The sequence below is a fragment of the Bos mutus genome, chromosome 10 (assembly GCF_027580195.1).
Source record: "Bos mutus isolate GX-2022 chromosome 10, NWIPB_WYAK_1.1, whole genome shotgun sequence".
In the NCBI taxonomy this organism is placed as follows: domain Eukaryota; kingdom Metazoa; phylum Chordata; class Mammalia; order Artiodactyla; family Bovidae; genus Bos; species Bos mutus.
In genome coordinates this window covers 93607681-93630436 of record NC_091626.1, presented here as the reverse complement: position 1 = coordinate 93630436, position 22756 = coordinate 93607681, and the positions used below count along the sequence as shown (strand labels likewise).

At 37.2% G+C, this 22756-nt stretch overlaps 2 protein-coding genes across 10 annotated transcripts in view; one reads left to right on the top strand and one right to left on the bottom strand.

The window, feature by feature from the left end:
- CEP128 (centrosomal protein 128) overlaps window positions 1-22756 on the bottom strand; it is a 479221-nt gene that overhangs the window by 389122 nt on the left and 67343 nt on the right. For all 9 annotated transcript variants that reach the window (XM_070378430.1, XM_070378426.1, XM_070378432.1 and 6 more), the window contains one exon: window positions 10314-10430. In XM_070378430.1, coding sequence (XP_070234531.1) covers window positions 10314-10430 — 117 coding nt within the window. The remainder of the gene's footprint in view (window positions 1-10313; window positions 10431-22756) is intronic.
- LOC102285117 (securin-like) lies at window positions 8238-9528 on the top strand. The gene is given in 2 exon segments (XM_070378548.1): window positions 8238-9072; window positions 9074-9528. Coding segments are annotated over 2 exon segments (603 nt in total). The 5' UTR covers window positions 8238-8901; the 3' UTR covers window positions 9506-9528.

Sequence of the window (22756 nt, the reverse complement as noted above, 5' to 3'; positions counted from 1 at the left end):
ACAACTGCATTCCTATATGCTACAAAATATCAATTAGAGATGCAATGAAAGAAAATATTACAATAGAAAGAAAAACCATAAGGTACTGAGAAGTAAGTCTAAGATGTACATGATCATTATAGAGCCAATTATAAAAATTATTGAAGAACATCAGAAAACACCTCTTCAAACTAATCTACAATTTAGTACAATTAAATCAAAATACCAGCAAGATTATTCGCAGAACTTGACAAGAGATTTTCATTATCATCCACTGAAATATAGTAAAAGCTCTAAAAAATGGAGACAACACATTACCAGGAATAATTCAGAGATAGACAACACATTCAGGGATAGACAAACAGAACAAACCATATAGACCTCAGACAGATATCACAGGACACTATATAGCAGAAGTGGCATTTAAACCAGAAGGAAAAGAAGAAATTATTCAACAAGGATGCTGAGGCAACTCATTAGTCATACAAGAAATAACTTAAGATTCCTTTCCTCTGCCATTAAAAAAGTGAAATTCCTGATAGAAAATGCAAGTAATTTGGGATTGACATGTACACATGATATTTAAAATGGATCATCAAAAAGGAATTACTGTACAGTCCAGTATTTTTAAATGAGCAAAATTTATACACAGGCTATTTGCACAGGCACAAATGAAAACTACCAGAAAATATGTGAAAAGATACTGAAATTCACTAATAGGAAATAGAAATAAACACGAAACTGAGTTAACATTTTATACTCATCAACTTGGCAAAAATTAAAAACATTTATAACCACTACTGACAGTAGGAATGTGGAGGAAAGGGGGCACTCTCAGCTATTTTGCTGATAAAAAAGTGAAGACTTAGAAAATAATGGAAAAATAAATCTGGTAATCTCTATTATAATAAAAGATCTGTCAATGGCAAAAAAAGATTAAGCTGGAACCACATCAGCTATTTGGAGGAATTTCCAGAGTACTGATGAGAGAAAAAAGGAAGGTGAAGAAACGTAGATATATGTAATCCTAGTTTACTAACATAAAAACATACCAAAAAAAAAAAAAAACCAAAGACCTCTGTATATGCAAATGTATATATATTTTATAAATATATATATATCTGTCCAGCATAATTAAGAGCACAAAAAAAAAAAAAATAATATATCCCAGGCTGTTTACACTATTATTTTTATTTTAGTGAGTAGGGGTAGTAATTGATAGTGAAAAACAGAGGGAAAGAAATAGGAAAAAAATGACCTGAGCAATAAAGCTGCATTAAAAAAAATCACATAAGAATTTATGATATGAAGTTATGCATTTATTTATATTAAATATAAAAATACTTTTTATACTAAATACAAAGTTTAAAAACAAAGAACCACATGAGAAATAAAACCTGTTAAACAATGTATCAAAATAATACATTAGTATGGTCACTACTTAATGCAGTCAACAAATAATTATTAAGAGCATACTATGTTAAATGCTAGAAATAAAAATTTTCAAAACAAGTACAATTAAAAGAGATAATACATTAAGAAATGGTAATTAACAGGAATAATCTGAGACTAAAAACTTTACCTCACATAATATACATTACCGGAAACTGAACAGAGAGGAAAACAGCCATCAGTGCAGAAGAAGGAGAAAAAGAGTCAATGGCATTAAGAATAATGAATATAAAATATATATATATATAATATAATGAATATAAAAATATAAAAGAATAAAAATTGTGGCTCAAAGTAAGGCCTAAATTTCTTCTACACACAATTTTGCCCCCCTGAAGCACGAACACTAGAGTGTAAGTTTTCAAATTTTACCTTGCAACACACATTCTCCTACAGAGCAGTACATGTGTAGCTGTGCCGCTGTGACACTCTGGGCTTCAGCCCTTTGTCAGTCTGGGGCCCTGGGTGGTGTCACCCTACCTGTGTCATTCTCTATTAAACTCTACCTCATCACCCAGGTCTGACAAAGTACTGAATTCTAGAGATCATACCCCAAGGATTGCAAAAATTAGGTGCGTTCTCTGAGTTTTTCTTGTGCTTTCCACAGAACTTGTCTTTTATTTTTGAACTCTCACTTACTTATAATTTCCACTGGTCTTTCTTAACACCCAGGGTGGCTACTGGGATGGTCAACATGAGGGTGATTTAATGTGCACTTATTTAGAAGGGATCTAATAATATCGGGGGAATTGACGCTTGTACTATGAAAAAATGTGAAAATGTAGGGGAACCTACAAAAAAAGAGCACTGGTTATGGAAAGAAGAGGGTAAAGAAAATGGCCACACAAAAGTTTTGAAATTCAGCCTTGGAAAGGTAAGTGAATAGAGTCCAAAATTCAGCAGCCTCAGAAGGGCTTCCACATCTCCAAATCAAACAGCACAGTCTCTAAAGGAAGAGCAGAAGAAAGGCTTAATGAGGCCACGTTAGAACATTTGCTGGACTAGGATCTCCTCTGAACTGGCTCAGAAGTCTCAAGGGAGATGGTAAAGCTATTAAGAGGACATTAGGAAGACATTCTTGGCTTCAGTGAAAGCTTCTCCTTTAATGAGTCCAAACTAAATACATTAATAAACAGTACCCAAGGCTTTTCTTAGTTGAAGTACCATATTATTCAGCATCTCTGGAGCCACAGTGACATTTCTGGGAAGGAATGAATAGCTATTTTTTCATTAGATTTTTCACAATTGATACAGATGCTAAAAGATGAAGGAAAATACTGGGGGGAAAATCTATCAATTCATTTTTCTGTATATGGTTTCATTTTATTGAAGAGACTCACAAAATCTGGTTTTCTATCAGAGCACAGACTGAAAACCATTGAGCCGAGCTCCCACACGACACTGAATTCCTCACTTAGTCTTCACTATCTTCTATTAAGATTCCATGCCCTGCCTGCAAAATGGGTTTCTCCATGAAACACTTTTAAATCTTAAGAAACCTGGTTCACTTTAGGTTCAAGTATGGAATATTCCCGATGGGGACAGATCAGGGAACTAGCATTTTAATATGCTACCAAATGCTCTGAAAAAACATATACAAATATCTATCTCATGTTTTTCATTTTATGTAATTCAACTGAAGATGAATAAGTAATATTCAATTTATAAAAAACAGCTAGTTAAAAAAAAAAAAACAAGTCAGGAATTCCCAAGATATCCAGAGTCGAGTTAAAAATGTTATGTAAGATTTTATGCAAATTTTGTACCTGCAAAAGAGTTCTGATTTGGGCTTACAGTCTAAATACTTCTTTGATGTTCCTAGCACCACCATTCTTACCTCATGCCACTAAACTTAACTATCAGTTACTTTACTATCAAGTGTCTGACCAAAAGGAATCTGTAATATGACAAATGTACTATAATGTTAAACACTTTATTGTTTGCACAATGGTTCAACAAGGAAAGGCTGATGGTTACAAGCTTAACTATATTTGAATTCTGTTAGTAAAAGTACAGACAACAACCATTCAAAATTTAAAAGAGCTATATGAATAGTCTGGAGAAACTAGAGAGCTACTTGCAAAAAAAAAAAATGAAATTAGAACATTCTCAACACCATAGAAAAAAATAAACTCAAAATGGATTAAAGATCTAATCCTAGGAACAAATACTTTAAAACTCCTAGACAGAAACACAGGCAGTACACTCTTTGACACAAAAAGCAGCAATATCTTTTTGGATTCGACTCCTACGGTAATGGAAATAAAAACAAAATTAAACAAATGAGAGCTAATTAAACTTAAAATCTTTTGCACAACAAAGGAAACCATAAATTAAAGGAAAAGACAACCTATGGAATTGGAGAAAACTTTTGCAAATGATGTAACCGACAAGGGTTTAATTTCCAAAATATACAAACCACTCACACTGCTCAAAGTAAAATAAAAATAAAAAACAACCTTATCAAAAATGGACAGAAGATCTAAATAGACATTTCTCCAAAGAAGACATACAGATGACCTACAGACACATGAAATGATGCTCAACATGACTATTTATTAGAGAAATGCAGATCGAAACTACAATGAGGTATCACTTCACACCAGTCAGAATGGCCATCATCAGAAAGTCTAAGAATAATAAAGGCTGGAGAGAATGTGGAAAAAAGGGAACCCTCCCACACTGTTAACCAGAATATAAAGCCACCATGGAGAACAGTATGGAAGTTCCTCAAAAAAACAGAAGTAGAGTTACCATATGGTCTGTCAATGCCACTCTTGGGCATATATCTGGAAAAGAAGGAAACTTTTTAATTTGAAAAGATACACGCACCCCAATGTTCATAGTAGCACTATTTATAGCAGCCAACACATGGAAGCAACCTAAATGTCTATCAATAAAGAAATAGGTAAACAAGATGTGGTGCATATAAACAATGGAATATTCAGTTCAGTCGCTCAGTTGTGTCTGACTCTTAGCAACCCCATGAATTGCAGCACGCCAGGCCTCCCTGTCCATCACCAACTCCAGGAGTTCACTCAAACTCACATCCATCGAGTCGGTGATGCCATCCAGCCATCTCATCCTCTGTCGTCCCCTCCTCCTCCTGCCCTCAATCCCTCCCAGCATCAGAGTCTTTGCCAATGAGTCAGCTCTTCGCATGAGGTGGCCAAAGTACTGGAGTTTCAGCTTTAGCATCATTCCTTTCAAAGAACACCCAGGACCGATCTCCTTTAGAATGGACTGGTTGGATCTCCTTGCAGTCCAAGGGACTCTCAAGAGTCTTCTCCAACACCACAGTTCAAAAGCATCAATTCTTCGGTGCTCAGCTTTCTTCACAGTCCAACTCTCACATCCACACCTGACCACTGGAAAAACCATAGCCTTGACTAGACGAACCTTTGTTGGCAAAGTAATGTCTCTGCTTTTCAATATGCTATCTAGGTTGGTCATAACTTTCCTTCCAAGGAGTAAGCGTCTTTTAATTTCATGGCTGCAGTCACCATCTGCAGTGATTTTGGAGCCCCCCAAAATAAAGTCTGACACTGTTTCCCCATCTATTTCCCATGAAGTGATGGGACCAGATGCCATGATCTTAGTTTTCTGAATGTTGAGCTTTAAGCCAACTTTTTCACTCTCCGCTTTCACTGTCATCAAGAGGCTTTTTAGTTCCTCTTCACTTTCTGCCATAAGGGTGGTGTCATCTGCACATCTGAGGTTATTGATATTTCTTCTGGCAATCTTGATTCCAGCTTGTGCTTCTTCCAGCCCAGCGTTTCTCATGATGTACTCTGCTTATAAGTTAAATAAGCAGGGTGACAATATACAGCCTTGACGTACTCCTTTTCCTATTTGGAACCAGTCTGTTGTTCCATGTCCATAAAAAAGAATGAAATGATGCCATTTACAGCAACATGGATGGAACTGGAGAACTAAGCCAAAGACAAATATCATATGATATCACTTATATGTGGAATCTAAAAAAACAATTACAAATGAACTTACTTACAAAACAGAAATAGACCCAGAAACATGGTTACCAAAGGGAAAAGGTGGTGGGGAGGGATAAATTAGGAGTTTGGGATGAACGGATAATACTACTATAAACAAAGGATGAACAATAAGGTCCTACTATACAGCCCAGGGAACTGTTTTCAATATCTTATAATAACCTACAAAGGAAAAGAATCTGAAAAAAAAAACTATATGTATATATAACATAATAACAATCACTTTGCTGTACACCAGAAACTAACACAGCAATGTAAATCAACTATACTTTCATTTAAAACATATAAATATTTTTAAAAGCTATATGAAAAGAAAATTATTGCACAACTAATGAAACATTCATCTCTCCAGAGAGAATCAACTGAGCTACGAGAACAATGTTGTCTGAAATGTGACTTATGAGGCCTGAAGGCCAGGGAAGGCCCTTACCAAGTTAAGAAAATCTGACATTTGTGTGCAGTAGCACATGAGCAGCTGAGGCTCACCAAAGCAAGTGAATTCCAGAGTGTGCACATAGCCCTATTGCTTAGACCAGGAGGAATGGGAAAAAAAGAACAGAAGAGCAGAAAATTTTTAAAAACTCTAAATAAGAAAAGGAGAGTGGCTCTCCCTAAATCCATTTCCAATGACTAATATTGTGATCTTCATTAGGTGGGAACAGATAAAACTCTGAGGACCTTAGAACCTCATTAGATCACCAAAATGAAGCAGGTTTTAGCCAAAACCACAGACTGCCTCCCTACAACACACTATATCAATACCCAGAAATCTCTGACATTCTGAAATTTTTAATGACAACTCCCAATCTCTTCACAACTTTTGACTGTCATAATTTGAACTAACATTGAATCAAACATTTTAGGGAGGCAGAAGAATATAGTGGCTAAAAGTCCAGGCATACTTACCCACCTGGAGATTCAATTTTCACCATGGTCACAAACAAAATTCATAAATTACTTCTGTCATACAGTACAGGTATATCCATAAGTATTAATATCAAATAGAAAGCAAAGTGTTGTCTCTCCTTAAACATGATCTTTCCAGAACACTCTAAGCCACTTAACTTGGGAGTAGGAAAACGCATCAGGCTAAATTAATCCTCTCCAGTTTCCACTGCACTGTTTAATCCAAAATCACCTATTAAAAGCACATAGGTTACCACATATATTAAAGTGACAAAATATGAAATTAAACATTTCTTATCAATAGTGATCCTCTATTGTACTGTCAGAGATGGAATTCCAAAGGACTGTTCAAGCTTTTAGTCAAAATGACAATTACAATGCAAATACTCAGGCTCTGGTTTCTTAAGAATAGGGGTGGGAAGCAATCTTTCTCTCCCTCTTTCTTTGTAATTTTCTGCATTCTGTAAAGAGAGTAGAAAATAAGCACGGGAAATTTCTCTAATCTTCTCTCACAAAAAAGAACAATTGTCTCTTCAGTGCTGTTCTATGCTCACCAGATGCAATTTGCTTTGAGAACAAATGTATAAAAATCAAGGTTGTTTTTTTTTTTTTTTAAAAAGGCTACCCATATCTGTATCTAATTATTCAACAAAGTATCCTCTTTAAAGTAATTACCAACTAACAAGGGTATGCATCCTTTTGTGAAATGGAGGAAAAATGGATTTTTAGAAAACAAAAGCAGATTTTTCTATCAGCTTACATTATAATTTCAGGTTTGCAATTTTCATTCCTAATTTTCAATGGGCACGTTTCCTAAAACTTAAAAAAAAATTTAATCTGTCAATCTAAAAGGGCTAATGATCTTTAAGAACACACAAGTATATCTGAAGAACATCACTTTTAAAGAAAAACATTTTGTAAAAGAAAAAATAAAGCATTCCTTTTGTTTTTAAACCTTTTGGTTTCCTTGTTTCTAATTTTTTTTTATGCTTTATATATCTAAGAAACATTTAAAGGTAATCTCACAAGTTTCCTATAATAACAATCATAAAACATAACCAAGATGATAAAATGATAATTCATAAATCTACACTAATATTAACGAATGAATGAATGAGTGGAGAAAATGACAAAGCACCTCCTGACAGTAGGATTCCAACTGATAACTGTAATAGATATGACAGAATATTTTTTAAATCACTGTTTAGTATCACTTACAGCAGTAACTATTTCATGAAAGAATCAATAGATGCTAAAATTTGCAGGTGAAAATATGATGAAATATAGGCTATTTTCAAGTTTCAAAGAGTTTCCCCATAACACAAATAATTAAAAAGCATAATATAGTAACTTTACAGTAGAGAAACCTGGCAAGTAACACCTTAATCAATGTTTAGTTTTAATCAGTGATGGAACAAATCAACATTACATGGCTCCTGATCTGATAACCTAGGAAAAACACAACAACAGTTCTCTGGGTTTCCTGCCTGAAGTCCAAGATCTGAATCTAGTGATGAGGAAAAAAAAAATCAACAAACCTAAAACAAAAGACATTCTACAGAATAACTGGCTAGAAAAAAAAAGACTGAAAAACTATTCCAGATTAAAGGAGACTAAAGAGACAGGATGGTCAAATGCTTTATGTAATCCTGTATTGTACTCTGGACCAGATTTTTCTGGTCCAGACTTTAAGCAGCAAAATTTTAATAAAACCTATAGGTTCACAGTATTGATCCAATGTTAATCTCCTGTGATAACAGAAGAGAATGTACACACCCTATTATTTAGATTTAAAAGCATCTACATTATGTCAGCAACTAGCCTCAAAAAAATAGATATACATACACATGGAGATAAATATATAAAATAATAAAGCAAGTCTGGCAAATATGAGTATTAGGGGAATTGAGGCAAAGGATATACATTATTCCTTTGTTCTAATCACTCAATTTCTTTATAAGTCTGCAGTTTCAAAACAAAAATATTACCCTGGGCTTCCCTGGTAAGCCACTGGCTCAGTGGTAAAGAATCCACCAGCCAAAACAGAAGATCCCTGGGTCAGGAAGATCCCACATACCGTGGAGCAACTAAGCCCACACACCACAACTAGTGAGCCCGTGCTCCAGAGCCCGAGAACTGCAACTGCTGAGCCCATGAGCCACAACTACTGAAGGCCGTGCGCCCCAGAGCCTGTGCTCCCCAACAAGAGAAGCCACCTCAAGGAGACGCCTGCACACTGCAGCGAAGAGTAGCCTCTGCTAGCCGCAACCAGAGAAAGCCCACATGCAGCAATGAAGGGCCAGCACAGCCATAAATAAAATCATTTACAAAAGAAAAATATTACCTAATGGATAAGTAACCTCCAGTTTGAATTTGACGACAGTCTAGTCCAGGGATCTGTAAACTTTTTCTATACAGAGCCAGTCAGTCAATACACATTTTAAGCTTTGTGAGCCATGCAGTCTTTTTCACAACATCTCAACTCTCCTGTTGTGTCACAAAAGTACTGAAAATGGGTTACTCCGAACATGGGTGAACCGAGCATTGATCCAGAATGTCTACTCTGATCTATGTTGATAAGGAAAATGGAGAACCAGGCATCCGTGTGGCTCCTAAGGACGGGCTGAAGCTGGGGTCTGTGCCTTCAGTCAAAGCTTTGGATGGGAGATCCCAGGTTTCAACACCACGTGTTGGCAAAATGTTTGATGCTCCACCAGCTTTACCAAAAAACTGCAAGAAAGGCTTTGGGAACTGTCAACAGAGCTACAGAAAAATCAGTTAAGACGAATGGACCGCTCAAACAGAAACAGACAACTTTCTCTACCAAAAAGATTACTGAGAAGACTGTTAAAGCAAAAAGTTCGGTTCCTGCCTCAGATGACACCTATCCAGAAAAATTCTTTCCCTTCAATCCATTAGATTTTGAGAGTTTTGACCTGCCTGAGGAGCACCAGATCGCCCACCTCCCCTTGAGTGGAGTGCCTCTCATGATCCTTGATGAGGAGAGGGAGCTTGAGCAGCTGTTACACGTGGGCCCCCCTTCACCTCTGAAGATGCCTCCTCTGCTGTGGGAGTCTAATCTGTTGCAGTCTCCCTCAAGCATTCTGTCGACTCTGGATGTTGAATTGCCACCTGTTTGCTGTGACTTAGATATTTAAATTTCTTAGCACTTTATAGTTTGGCTATGTATTAATGGTTTGTATTAATAAAGCAATTCTTTGTTTAAAAAAAAAAAAAAGTACTGAAAATGAATGGGGGTGGCTATGTTTCAATAAAATTTCATTACAAAAATCAGCAGTGGGCTAGATCCAGTCCACAGGCCAGTGTGCTGATCCCTGGCCTAGTTCACACCAAAGAAAATGAATCTGAATAATTATGCCTTCAGTTCACATGTACGGAGCACAAGCTAGACAATCTGTTAACTGTTTTATCCACATCAACTTATTTACTCCTGCACCAACATGATTAAATAAATGCTATGATTATTTCCATTTTCTACAGAGGAAATGATGTGAAGACTTGACTCATTAGAAAAGACCCTGTTGCTGGGAAAGACTGAGGCAGGAGGAGAAGGGGACAACAGAGGATGAGATGGTTGGATGGCATCACCGACTCGAAGGACATGAGTTTGAGCAAGCTCCCAGAGTTGGTGATGGACAGGGAGTCCTAGCGTGCTGCAGTCCATGGGGTCACAAAGAGCCAGACACTGAGCGACTGAACAACAGCAAAGGAAACGAGTCTAGAGAAGTTAAGGAACTTGCCCAAGGTCATACATCCAGAAAAGGGTAGGCTCTGGGTTTGAATCAGGAACGGTCATTTACATACAACGAACTGTAACAATATGCCACACTTCTCACACAGACTGAACTGTCACATGCAACACCCAGGAACTAAAACCATTTTAACAATAGCTAAACAACCACCTAACCTCAGGATTTACATTACGAAAAGCCACTTTTCACAAACCTCCTGTAGTTGCTGAGAAATAACTCCCAGTTGATCCTGCCGTCTTTCCACCAGCTCTCTTTCTGTTCGCATCTCCTTCTCTATTTCCTGAAGCCGCCGCTCCACTCGATCTGAAACCTTAACATAAACAAAGAAAAAAGTGCCATTATAGAGCTGCTAGGCAAAAAAAAAAAGACTAAACTGAAGAGATAGCTTATGCCAGACACACTACTGCCTAAAGCATTTAAGACTGCGGCTTATTTGTAGAACTGTTTTTAATGACATTTATAAAGCAGGTCACAAAAATACTCACTAAAAGTTGCAACAGAAAACAATCATTAGTCTCCAATTAATCCAAACCTAGACCCCAGAAAAGACTGAAATGTTTCAAAATATAATGTGTGTCTAAAGATCAGAGTGAAAGGTAATAAACTAGAAAAGAGTGCCCTCTGGTGAGTTAGAAGACAATTACCAATTTTGCCTACAACTGTATTTATTACTTTATGAATGATAAATTGTTCTATTTAGTTATTTTTTCATTTTAATTATCTAAAACCATGACCTGCCTTGGAAGGTTTTGATGTTTATATGCAGCAAATAATTGAAAGGGCTTGTCAACCTTTGCTACTATGATGTGCTAAAAATAAACCAGCTGTAAAAGATCAAAAAATCAAGTCACATGGAAAAATGTTTAATTGGGACTCTCTAAAATAAACATGAAAGAATTTATTCTCTGATGTAAGATTTTTCCTTGCTAAAAGTTATTCACATTCAAACACACTTCATGTGTATTATTATACAGTCCCCTAAATAAAATATACACTACTTGACTATTTACATATATTTGGTATAGGAGGATACGATAAAAGACATTTGTATTCATTTAAGAGAAGCAATATATACAGCCCTGTCACAAGAAGTCTTTTGCCACAAATTCCATAGAGTCAATAAAGGTCTTGGTCACAAGGGATCTTACTGGGGCAACAGAAATATTCCAAACTAGATTATTAAAACAAGACCTGGTGCTGACTGTGGCTCAGAATGTGCGCTCCTTACTGCAAATTCAGGCTTAAATAGAAGAAAGCAGGGGAAACCACTAGGTCATTCAGGTATGACCTAAATCAAACCCCTTATGATTAGACAGTGGAGGCAATGAATAGATTCAAGGGATTAGATCTGGTAGATGGAGTGCCTGAAGAACTATGGACAAAGGTTCATTGTATTGTACAGGAAGGAGGCAGTGACCAAAACCATCCCAAAGAAAAAGAAACACAAGAAGGCAAAGGGGTTATCTGAGGAGGCTTTACAAATAGCTGAGAAAAGAAGAGAAGTGAAAGGCAAAGGAGAAAGAGAAAGATATACCCAACTGAATGAAGAGTTCTAGAGACTAGAAAGGAAAGATAGGAAGGCCTTCTTCAATGAACAATGCAAAGAAGTAAAGGAAAATAACAGAATGGGAAAAAGTAGAAACCTCTTCAAGAAAATTGGAGATACCAAGGGAACATTTCATGAAAGGATGGACATGATAAAGGACAGAAACAGTAAGGACCTAAAAAAAGCAGAAGAGATTAAGAGGTGGCAAATACACAGAGAAGAACTATACAAAGAAGGTCTTAATGATCTGAATAACCACAATAGTAAATTTGGAAAACTCAGCAGTGGCCACAGGACTAGAAAAGGTCAGTTTTCATTCAAAGAAAGACAACACCAAAGAATGTTCAAACTATCTCACAACTGCACTCATCTCACACACTAGCAAAGTAATGCTCAAAATTCTCTAAGCCAGGCTTCAACAGAACGTGAACCAAGAACTTCCAGATGTTCAAGCTGGATTTAGAAAAGGCAGAGGAACCAGAGAACAAACTGCCAACAACCACTGGCTCATTGAAAAAGCAAGACAACTGGAGCAAAACATCTGCTTCATTGACTATTCAAATGTCTTTGACTGTGGATCACAACAAACTGGAAAATTCAAGAGATGGGAATACCAGACCATTTTACCTGCCTTCTGAGAAACCTGTATGCTGGTTAAGAAGCAATAATTAGAACCAGACAAGGAACAACAGACTGATTAAAAATTGGGAAAAGAGAAAATCCAGGCTGTATACTATCACCCTACTTATTTAACTTACAGAGTACACCATGCAAAATGCTGGGTTGAATAAATCACAAGCTGGAATTAAGACTGGCAGGAGAAATATCAACAACCTCAGATATGCAGATGATACCATTCTAATGGCAGAAAGCAAAGAGGAACTAAAGAGCCTCTTGATGAAGTTGGAAGAAGAGAGTGAAAAAGCTGGTTTAAAATTCAGCATTCAAAAAACTAAGATCATGGCATCTGGCCCCATCACTTTATGGCAAATAGATGGGGAAACAGTGGACACAGTGACAGATTTTATTTTCTTAGGCTCCAAAATCACTGTGGATGGTGACTGCAGCCATGAAATTAAATGATACTTGCTCCTTGGAAGAAAAGCTATGACTAACCTGAACAGTGTATTAAAAAGCAGAGCCATCACTTTGCTGACAAAAGGTCTGTACAGTCAAAGCTGTGGCTTTTCCAGTAGTCATTTACGGATGGGCGAGTTGGACCATAGAGAAGGCTGAACACCAAAAAACTGATGCTTTTGAACTGTGGTGTTGGGGAACACTCTTGAGAGTCCCTTGGACTGCAAGGAGATCAAACCAGTCAATCCTAAAGGAAATCAACCCTCAAAAGTTGCTAAAAGGACTGATGCTGAAGCTGAAGCTCCAATACTTTGGCCACCTAATGCGAAGAGCTGCCTCAACGGAAAAGACCCTGATGCCAGCAAAGACTGAAGGCAAAGGGAGTGGCAGGGGATAGGATGGTTAGAGAGCATCAAGGACTCAATGGACATGAGTTTATACAAACTCTAGGAGGCAGTGAAGGACAGAGAAACCTGACGTGCTACAATCTACAGGGTCACAAAGAGTTGGACACAACTTAGCGGCTGAACAAACAGACACAAAACTAGATTATGGTGACAGGTGCATAACTCAGTACATTTACTAAAAATTGTTGAATTGCACACTTAAAGCAGATTAATTTTATGGTAAACTATGCCTCAAATAAGGTTATTTTTTGAAAAGACATTGGTAAACATAAGTTCAATTAGTCAATAAAGGTTAAGCAAAAATATTCCATCAAAAATTAGTAGTTAACATTTACTAAGACTGGTAAGTTTTGGGTTTCCAACTTTGAGTGCTCAAGAGCAATTAAGATATTTACTATGATATTGAGTACTTTACTAAAACCTCAAAACACCTTTAGCATCAGGCTTCTACTTTATTCTAGCAATCAACCCCAATATCCCAACAATTTACTACTGTATCTGAAATAAAGGCAGTGTTTGCTGTTACAGAAACAATATTAAAAATAAATTTAAAAAATAAAGCTAATTCATTCTATTTTTACAAAGTGGTAATACCTTCATTGCTCACTCAATATGAAAAGTAATACCAACACTTATTAAAAATAAATAATAGGGAATGATCTCAAACATATTAGGATGGCGATGATCGACAAAAACCAGAAAACAATGTCGGGGAGGCTGCAGGGAAACGGAAACCCTGATGCATCGCTGGTGGGGTGCACAAGTGTGGGGCCACTATGGAAAACAGTCCAGTGGCTGCTTAAAAAAGAAGGAGCAGAGTTACCACGTGACTCAGCAACTGCATTTCTAGGCATACACCTACAAGAACCGAAATCCGCGTCTCAAAGAGATTATTTGTATACCCATGTTCATGGCAGCATTACCCACAGCAGCCAAAAGGCAGAAGCAACTCAAGTCTCCACGTACAATGGTGGGTGCAGGGGCCTGGGGAAGGAGGAATAAGTAGCTGCTGTTTAATGGGTGCAGCTCCAGTTTTGTAAGATGAAGAGACTTCTGTATTTGGTTGGACAACAATGTGAAGGTACATAACACTAACAAACTGAACACTTAAAAATGGGTAAGAAGATAAATTTTATGTTATATATACTTCACAATTAAAAATAAATACAGAATGATAAAAAAAGTTTTTAATCTGTTAATATCATCAGAAGAAAAAATAACATTAAGTATTTTGTTGTATATGCCCAAGAAATCTTTTATGCATATGTGTATGACTAGTCAAACATATATCCATTTCATTTAAATTTTTAAACAAAAATTGGGATATTAGAGCTTTGTAAATTTTTTTTCAGTTTATATATATATATATATATATACACACACACACAGTGCATATATACATATATACATATTTTTTTCTTTTTGCAGTTCACATTTCATGGATAAATTTCCATGACAACAAATCTATATCCTGATTTTTAGCAAAGGTATAGTTTTCTGTCCACTGATTAAAATAACTCCCTGTTTATAATGGGATAACTGTAATTTATTTTTACTAGCATATGTTGTGACAGATACTCCTGTATAAGATTATTTTTGTAAACTCAAAATACAATCTTTAAGTAGAATTATTAAGGCAAAAGGTATGAGTCAAAAAAATTTTTTTAAATATGGACTTGACAGAATTTTGAACTTTTACTCAAATTTTTAATTGTAAAAAGACTGAGATGAAGCAAGGTATTAACCATGAATCACAAAACAAACTAATGAGAAAACTGATCCCAATACAAGTCTCCTTTTTTCAGCAGCATTTGTAATTCTCAACTCCATTTTCACACACTCATTCATTCAGTAAGAATACAGACACTAATTTGTTCCAGCTTAATGCTAGGCAGAAGCTAGAGATACAGCAATACACGGATGTATCCACAGACCCTACCTTTCAATAACTTTTATCCCCTGGACACTGAATGAGTAATTAGAAATTTTCTAATTAAATTCAATGAGTTGAACAACTGATGTACTTCAGGAAAGCAGGCTGTGCCTATTATTAGCATCCTATCAAAATGTAAGCAATTCAAGTAACTAAATACCGAAATCAAAACCCAAGATTATTTAGCCATTATCTACCTTACCACCATAACTGGTACATGAAATGAGACTGAGTTACCATATTTGAAGGACTTTCCGTTTAACTAATTGTTGTGTTAGGCTGTTTCTGACGGGGTTTCAACAGGCTCTGCTTCCTGTGTTCATACACTGGTAATAATCTCTTCCCCTTGAGTGCGGACTGGCCCTAGTACTTCCTTCTAGTGAACAGAATATGATGAGAGTGATGATGTGTCATTTCGATGATTAGGGAACAATAAACTCTAACTTTCATCTTAATAGCATGTTTTCACTTCTCACTTGCTCGCTCTAGAGAGGCAAGCTGCCATGTTCTGAAATGCTTTGTGTAGAGACCACATGTCAAAGAAACAAGAGGATTGAAACTTCAATCCAATAACCTAAAAGGAACCGAATGAGCAAGGAAGAAGATCCATTCTAGTGAAGCCTTCTGGTGACCGTAGCCTGTGAAAGACCCAGAGCCACACCTGAATTCCTAATCCACATTAACTGTGAAATAATAAAGGTTTAAAGCCACTACGTTTTGGGAGATTTGTTATGCAGCCATAGATAGTTAACTAATGTAACTTTTTAATTGATTTTCAAATAAGTCCTCACCCAAGAAATAAACTAGAGAGTCTGATGAAGAAGAAAATATGTATGTTTATTCCACTTCATCCACAAAATTTCTATCCATTTCACATAATTTTCTTCTCCATTTCTAACTATTAAGACCTCCATTTCATCCATGGTAGAGGGATTTTTAAATAGACAGGTAGCTGGTCAGTATTGAGAAATTGCTAAACAGTACTGAGAAAAAAATAAAAACATACACAAACTAGCATGATTGAAAATGAATAAACACATAAACTATTTTATGAATTTCATTGACTGTGTGGATCACACCAAACTGCAGAAAATCCTTCAAGAGATTGGAATACCGGATCACCTTCAGTTCAGTTCAGTCCCTCAGTCATGTCCGACTTTTTGTGACCCCATTAACTGCGGCACTCCAGGCCTCCCTGTCCATCACCAACTCCCAGAGTTCACTCAAACTCATGTCCATTGAGTCAGTGATGCCATCCAGCCATCTCATCCTGTCATCCCCTTCTCTGCCTGCCCCCAATCCCTCCCAGCATCAGAGTCTTTTCCAATGAGTCAACTCTTCGCATGAGGTGGCCAAAGTATTGGAGTTTCAGCTTTAGCATCAGTCCTTTCAAAGAACACCCAGGGTTGATCTCCTTTAGAATGGACTGGTTGGATCTCCTTGCAGTCCAAGGGACTCTCAAGAGTCTTCTTCAACACCACAGTTCAAAAGCATCAATTCTTCAGTGCTCAGCTTTCTTCACAGTCCAACTCTCACACCCATACATGACCACTGGAAAAACCATTGCCTTGACTAGACAGACCTTTGTTGGCAAAGTAATGTCTCTGCTTTTCAATATGCTATCTAGGTTGGTCATAAGTTTCCTTCCAAGGAGTAAGTGTCTTTTAATTTCATGGCTGCAATCACCACCTGCTGTGATTTTGGAGCCCCCAAAAAATAAAGTCTGACACTGTTTCCACTGTTTCCCCATCTATTTCCCATGAAGTGATGGGACCAGATGCCATGATTTTAGTTTTCTGAATGTTGAGCTTTAAGTCAACTTTTTCACTCTCCTCTTTCACTTTCATCAAGAGACTTTTTAGTTCCTCTTCACTTTCTGCCATAAGGGTAGTGTCATCTGCATATCTGAGGTTACTGATATTTCTCCCGGCCAGATCACCTTACCTGCCTCCTATGAAACCTTCATGCAGGTCAAGAAGCAACAGTTAGAACCGGACATGGAACAACTGACTGGTTCCAAATCAGGAAAGGAGTACGTCAAGTCTGTATATTGTCACCCTGCTTATTTCACTTATATGCAGAGTACATCATGCAAAATGTCATGTTGGATGAAACACAAGCTGGAATCAAGACTGCCGGGAGAAATGTCAACAACCTCAGAAATGCAGATGACACCACCCTAACGGCAGAAAGTGAAGAGGAACTAAATGCTTCTTGATGAAGGTGAAAGAAGAAAGTGAAAAAGGCTGGCTTAAAACTCAGCATTCAAAAACCTAAAATCATGGCATCTGGTCCATCACTTTATGGCAAATAGATGGGGGAACAATGGAAACAGTGACAGACTATTTTCTTGGGCTCCAAAATCACTGCAGATGGCGACTGCAGCCATGAAATTAAAAGACACACGCTCCTTGGAAGAAAAGCTATGACAAACTTAGCACATTAAAAAGCAGAGACATCACTTTGCCAACAAAATCTGTATAGTCAAAGCTATGGTTTTTCCTGTTTTCATGTACAGATATGAGAGCTGGACCATAAAGAAGGCTGCGTGCCAAAGAATTGATGTTTTTGAACTGTGGTGTTGGAGAAGACTCTTGGGAGCCCTTTGGACTGCAAGGAGATCAAACCAGTCAATCCTAAAGGAAAGTAGTCCTGAATATTCATTAGAAGGACTGATGCTAAAGCTGAAACTCCAATACTTTGGCCACCTGATGGAATGAGCAGAGTCATTAGAAAAGACCCTGATGCTGGGAAAGATTGAAGGCAAAAGGGGAATGGGATGACAGAGGATGGGATGGCTGGATGGCATCACCGACTCAACGGATATGAGTTTGAGCAATCTTTAGGAGATGGTGAAGGACAGGGAAGCCCGGCATGCTGCAGTCCACAGGGTCACAAATAGTTGGACATGACTGAGTGACTAAACAACAACAAATATAATCATCCTATAGGGCTACCAAAGTATCTAGATCTAATCATCCAGAGAGATTAATATGCTCAAAATATTTTCCTTTTTCTACTGTTAATATTTGTATTAAGTCACTCAACTCCAACTAAGTCAGCAATAATCAAGGACCTAAAACATACGTTTGGATAGCTCCAGTTTTCTCTTTGTCCATTCTTTCTCTTCTCTTTCTATGTTATATTCTGTATCAGTTAGGGTACAGTCTAGGCTCTTCCAAAAGGATCAAATACACATCAGATAAGATAGGGTTTCTTTCTCTCTCATCTTACTGCCCACAAGAAAGTAAGATAAGCTGGCAGGCCACTCTCTTCCCTAAGGTCATTCAGAGATCCAGGTTCCTTCCATCTGTTGTTCCATCACCCCCAGACTGTTATCCTCACCTGCATGGTTTAAGCTGGGTCAGTGCTACAACCCCACTTCAACCCACATACAGACAGAGGAAGTTTCAGTCAAGTGGCTTTGTTTTCAAGGAGACAACCCAAAAGGTGCATGTAGCACTTTTACTCACACCACTCCAGTACGCTTGCCTGGAAAATCCCATGGACAGAGGAGCCTGGAAGGCTGCAGTCCATGGGGTCGCTGAGGATCAGGCACGACTGAGCGACTTCACTTTCACTTTTCACTTTCATGCATTGGAGAAGGAAATGGCAACCCACTCCAGTGTTCTTGCCTGGAGAATCCCCGGGACGGGGGAGCCTGGTGGGCTGCCGTCTGTGGGGTCGCACAGAGTCGGACACGACTGAAGCGACTTAGCAGCAGCAGCAGCAGCAATCAGTCACATGGTCACAACTTAGACACGTAGGAAATCTAAGATATGTCATCTCTACCTGAGTTATCACGGGCCTGGATAAAACTGCTGGGGGTGGGGAACAGGCTCATAAGAGGAGGAAGATAGGGATCTGATGGTAAAGGAAAGAAGGAACTCAATACAATGGTCCAATTAGAAAAACCTATCTTCGTGCATATTGCAGTTTTAAGGTAAGACACATTTCATCCTTTTTGGAAAAGAGTACGATAAATGTTAATTCTCAGATGAAAGTATTAGAAGAGGACATTTAAAATACTAATTATAAAGTTGAGCAATATGCAACAAATTACAAACGCACATAAACTTTAATCTTACAAATCCACTCTTAGAAATTTATTCTACCAATTTACTTCCCCATGTGAAAAACGGTGCATGATCAAGATCAATAACTGCAGTGCTGTGGATAAAAGCAAAAGATTTAAACCACCTAAATGTCCATCAATATAAGACTGGTTAAATAAATTATGGGACATTCAATGGAATGCTTTAAATATTAAAAGAAAGGAATTAGGAAGCTCATGAAATATTAATATGGAACAATATCAAAAATATATTAAGTGAAAAAGGCAATATACAAAAGTGTTTTTACTATGCTAATTGCTAACAATAACAACAAAGGGAGAGTAAGAGCGGCCACTCTAGAGATGGTGGCTATCAACAGAAGACTTGAGTGACAAAAGGGAGCCAGCCATGCAAAAAAATGGGAAAACAGAAGCCAATACAAAGACCAAAATGTAGGAATGAGTTTGGCAAAACCAAGGAACCTAGAGAAAGCCAGATAATGTAGGCAGTATAGCCTATGGTAAATAATTTGAAACAGAATAATCTCAGGGAGGGTTTTAAAAACCATTAGAGAAATTCACTGTGATGACTACTTTTAAAAATCACTTGGGAGAATTCCCTGGCAGTCCAGCGGTCAGGACATTGTGCTCTCACTACAGTGGGCCCAGATTCAATCCCTGCTTGGGGAACTAAAATCTCACAAGCTTCTCGACATGGCCAAAAAATAAAATAAAAATCACCTGGGAACTGTCAGCACAGATATGGACAATTGTAAGAGGCAAGAGACCAAGTTCAATGCATTCCACTGCAGTAAACTCAATAAAAGTGACCGAACAGAAGTATTAGATGATACAGACATTAAGCAAGACTGGAATTAGGAATTAAGCAAGACTGCAAGAAATAAAAAGGACAAAATTTGATAATGGACTGGAAGTGTAGTATGAAAAACAAGATCTGGAGTGAAACCTAGGTGACTGCTCGGTAGATCGTTACACACTTTCCTGAGACTGAGAAGACCAAAGGAACAGCAAATATAAACAGTTCTAAACAGAATGGCACAGGCTTTGTACCTAATGACACAGCACATATTTATAACTTTTGAAAGATAATTCCCAATAATAAGATTATAAGGACTTCACACATTATTGCCACCCCACATTTATTTTCTATTTTTGAGACCTAAGGGAAAAGCCTAATACTGAAAAATTCTTTTTTACCAGAGTCCATATTAATCAGTCAAATTCACTGCCAAGATATCAAAATGTCCTGAATCTCTAAATTTAGTTGTAAAAAAAGCAGAATAACAATGAACGTTAGGACAGCTTTTAAAGTCAGCATTTTAATGAAGAGAGATGAAACAAAAGCAAAAGCATTCTGTTCACAGGATTGTATTCTGGCGTTTCAATGTGTTGATTCCTCAGATCTTTAATAACATCTGCTGGCTTAAAATCCACTTCAGTAAGTATTAGTTATACACGCTGCCATTGTAATCTCTGCAATAACTATTTTATTCTAAATGCAGTATTGGGGGAGTTCTTTGATTAATAATCAACTCATAAGCTGCTGGATCCATGTTTACATTTTGAATTTAGTGGCCTTCCTACAGAAATCAAAATAAAAATGTTTTTAAATAATCAAACTTAATATGCACTCCTATCACACTCAGCCAGATAAAGCCCAGATAACTAATGGACTAAAATTTCTCCTATGGTATGATGCACACAAAATATTGTTTATTATCACGATTAAGTGTTGACAGAAAATATTTCCCAAAACATCATGCTAAAATAATATTCCCCTTCCAATGGGCAGTTTGAAAACAAACAAACAAAAATTTATGACACCCAAAGGATTAACAAATTAGATCTTGGCATGTGCGATAGGAACTAATACTTTCTGCCTCTCAAAGAAAAATGTGTTCTATAAACTTTCAAGATATATTTCAGTTACTGAGAAAAATGCATGATAAACAACTGTAGCCTCAGAATAATGCACAACAAGTGTGATTAAAAGCAGTTACCAAAAGAAATTGAAATTGGTAGAGGACAGGAACAGTCAGTCATTTTTCTTTATGTACTTGTACAATATTTAAAAGGTTTCCACAGTGAATGTGCATCATTTTGGTAATCTTATTTTAAACTTAAATCTGGAGGTGGGGACACAGTTGCAGCCTCTGAGAAGTTTAATGCTCAGACAACAAAACTGCATCTTCCCTGAGACAGACTATCATTAACTCACAATACAACACAATGTGTCAGACTGTTACAAAATGTAATCACTGACTTCAACTGGAATGAGTAACAAAATCTACACTAAGCCTTGCACAAACTGAAAGTAAACCTCATGTGGCCTTCAGAAGACCTTTTAAAATTCAATATTATTTTTTAAGCTTTGCATTAGACAACTGTTTCTTAATGAGAACTACATACAACCAAGTGAAGTTTGAGAGGATCTGCACAGTTATGAGACAAATCTGCTTTGAAAGCAAATTACAGAAAGCACAAAACAAGCTGTAACATCACAACCTGATGGGAGGAAATGGTAGATAAACAATTCAACAAAGTGCACAATTAGGTATGTACAATTTCCTAGGTTTTGACAACATAATGGGCCCACTGGGTAGCTCAGCAAATAGTCAAGTTGTATAAACGAATCACACCAATGAGCTAAGCACTAGTGAGGTGTGACATCTACCTGCCCAGTTATAGCTTTTATCTAACACGGAGTAATTCTTAATACATGGTAATAATGAGAGAACTCAAGACATTCTTTGAATTCAGCTGTTAACTTCAAACTCGGTGCTTATAGTTTAGATCCACAGTAACATTCTACACTATATAGATACTACTTGCTAATTTTATTTGCTGTATGAAAGGAATATAAACACAGTAACTTGGTTCATCATGGCTTCTTTTATAAAATGGCGAAAGGTGAAACTTAGCAAATGTAATATGCATCATGCAAATTAGCATTTCAAACTCCAAACTATCCCACCTGTCTAACAACGTCAAAAACCAGCATGGCAACTAGGTATGTCCATGGCTTACTCAGATCTACAAGGATCCCAGAACAATAAGAATATTTGAGTTTGCATCAAAGTCCTTGTAAAAAGCATGTTCACAAGTTATACACCTATGTAGCAAGTAAAGGAAGACTCAGCTGAAAAACTTGGTAAAATCATGTATAATAAAAACAGCAAACATAGTAATGGAACTTGATAGAAATAAAAAGATTCTGGGAGTTTCACTTCTAAAAATGACAGACTAGACGTGTGTGTTAGTTGTCCAGTCATGTCCGACTCTTTGTGACCCCATGGACTATAGCCCACCAGACTCCTCTTCCGTGGGATTTCCCAGGCAAGAATACTGGAGTGGGTTGCCCTCCCCTTCTCCAGGGAATGTTCCCGACTCAGGGATTCAACTTGCGTGTCCTACATTGAAGGCAGTTTCTTTACCACCTGAGCCACCAGGGAAGCCTGATAGACTAATTCAGACCAATCCTCCCACTGAAAAAACTTAAATAGCAAAAAATAATACTTTAATATCTGTTTTAAGGCACTAGAAAGCTTAAAAGATAAAGTCAGATGAGACCGAGATGCAAGATAAAGAAACCCAAAGA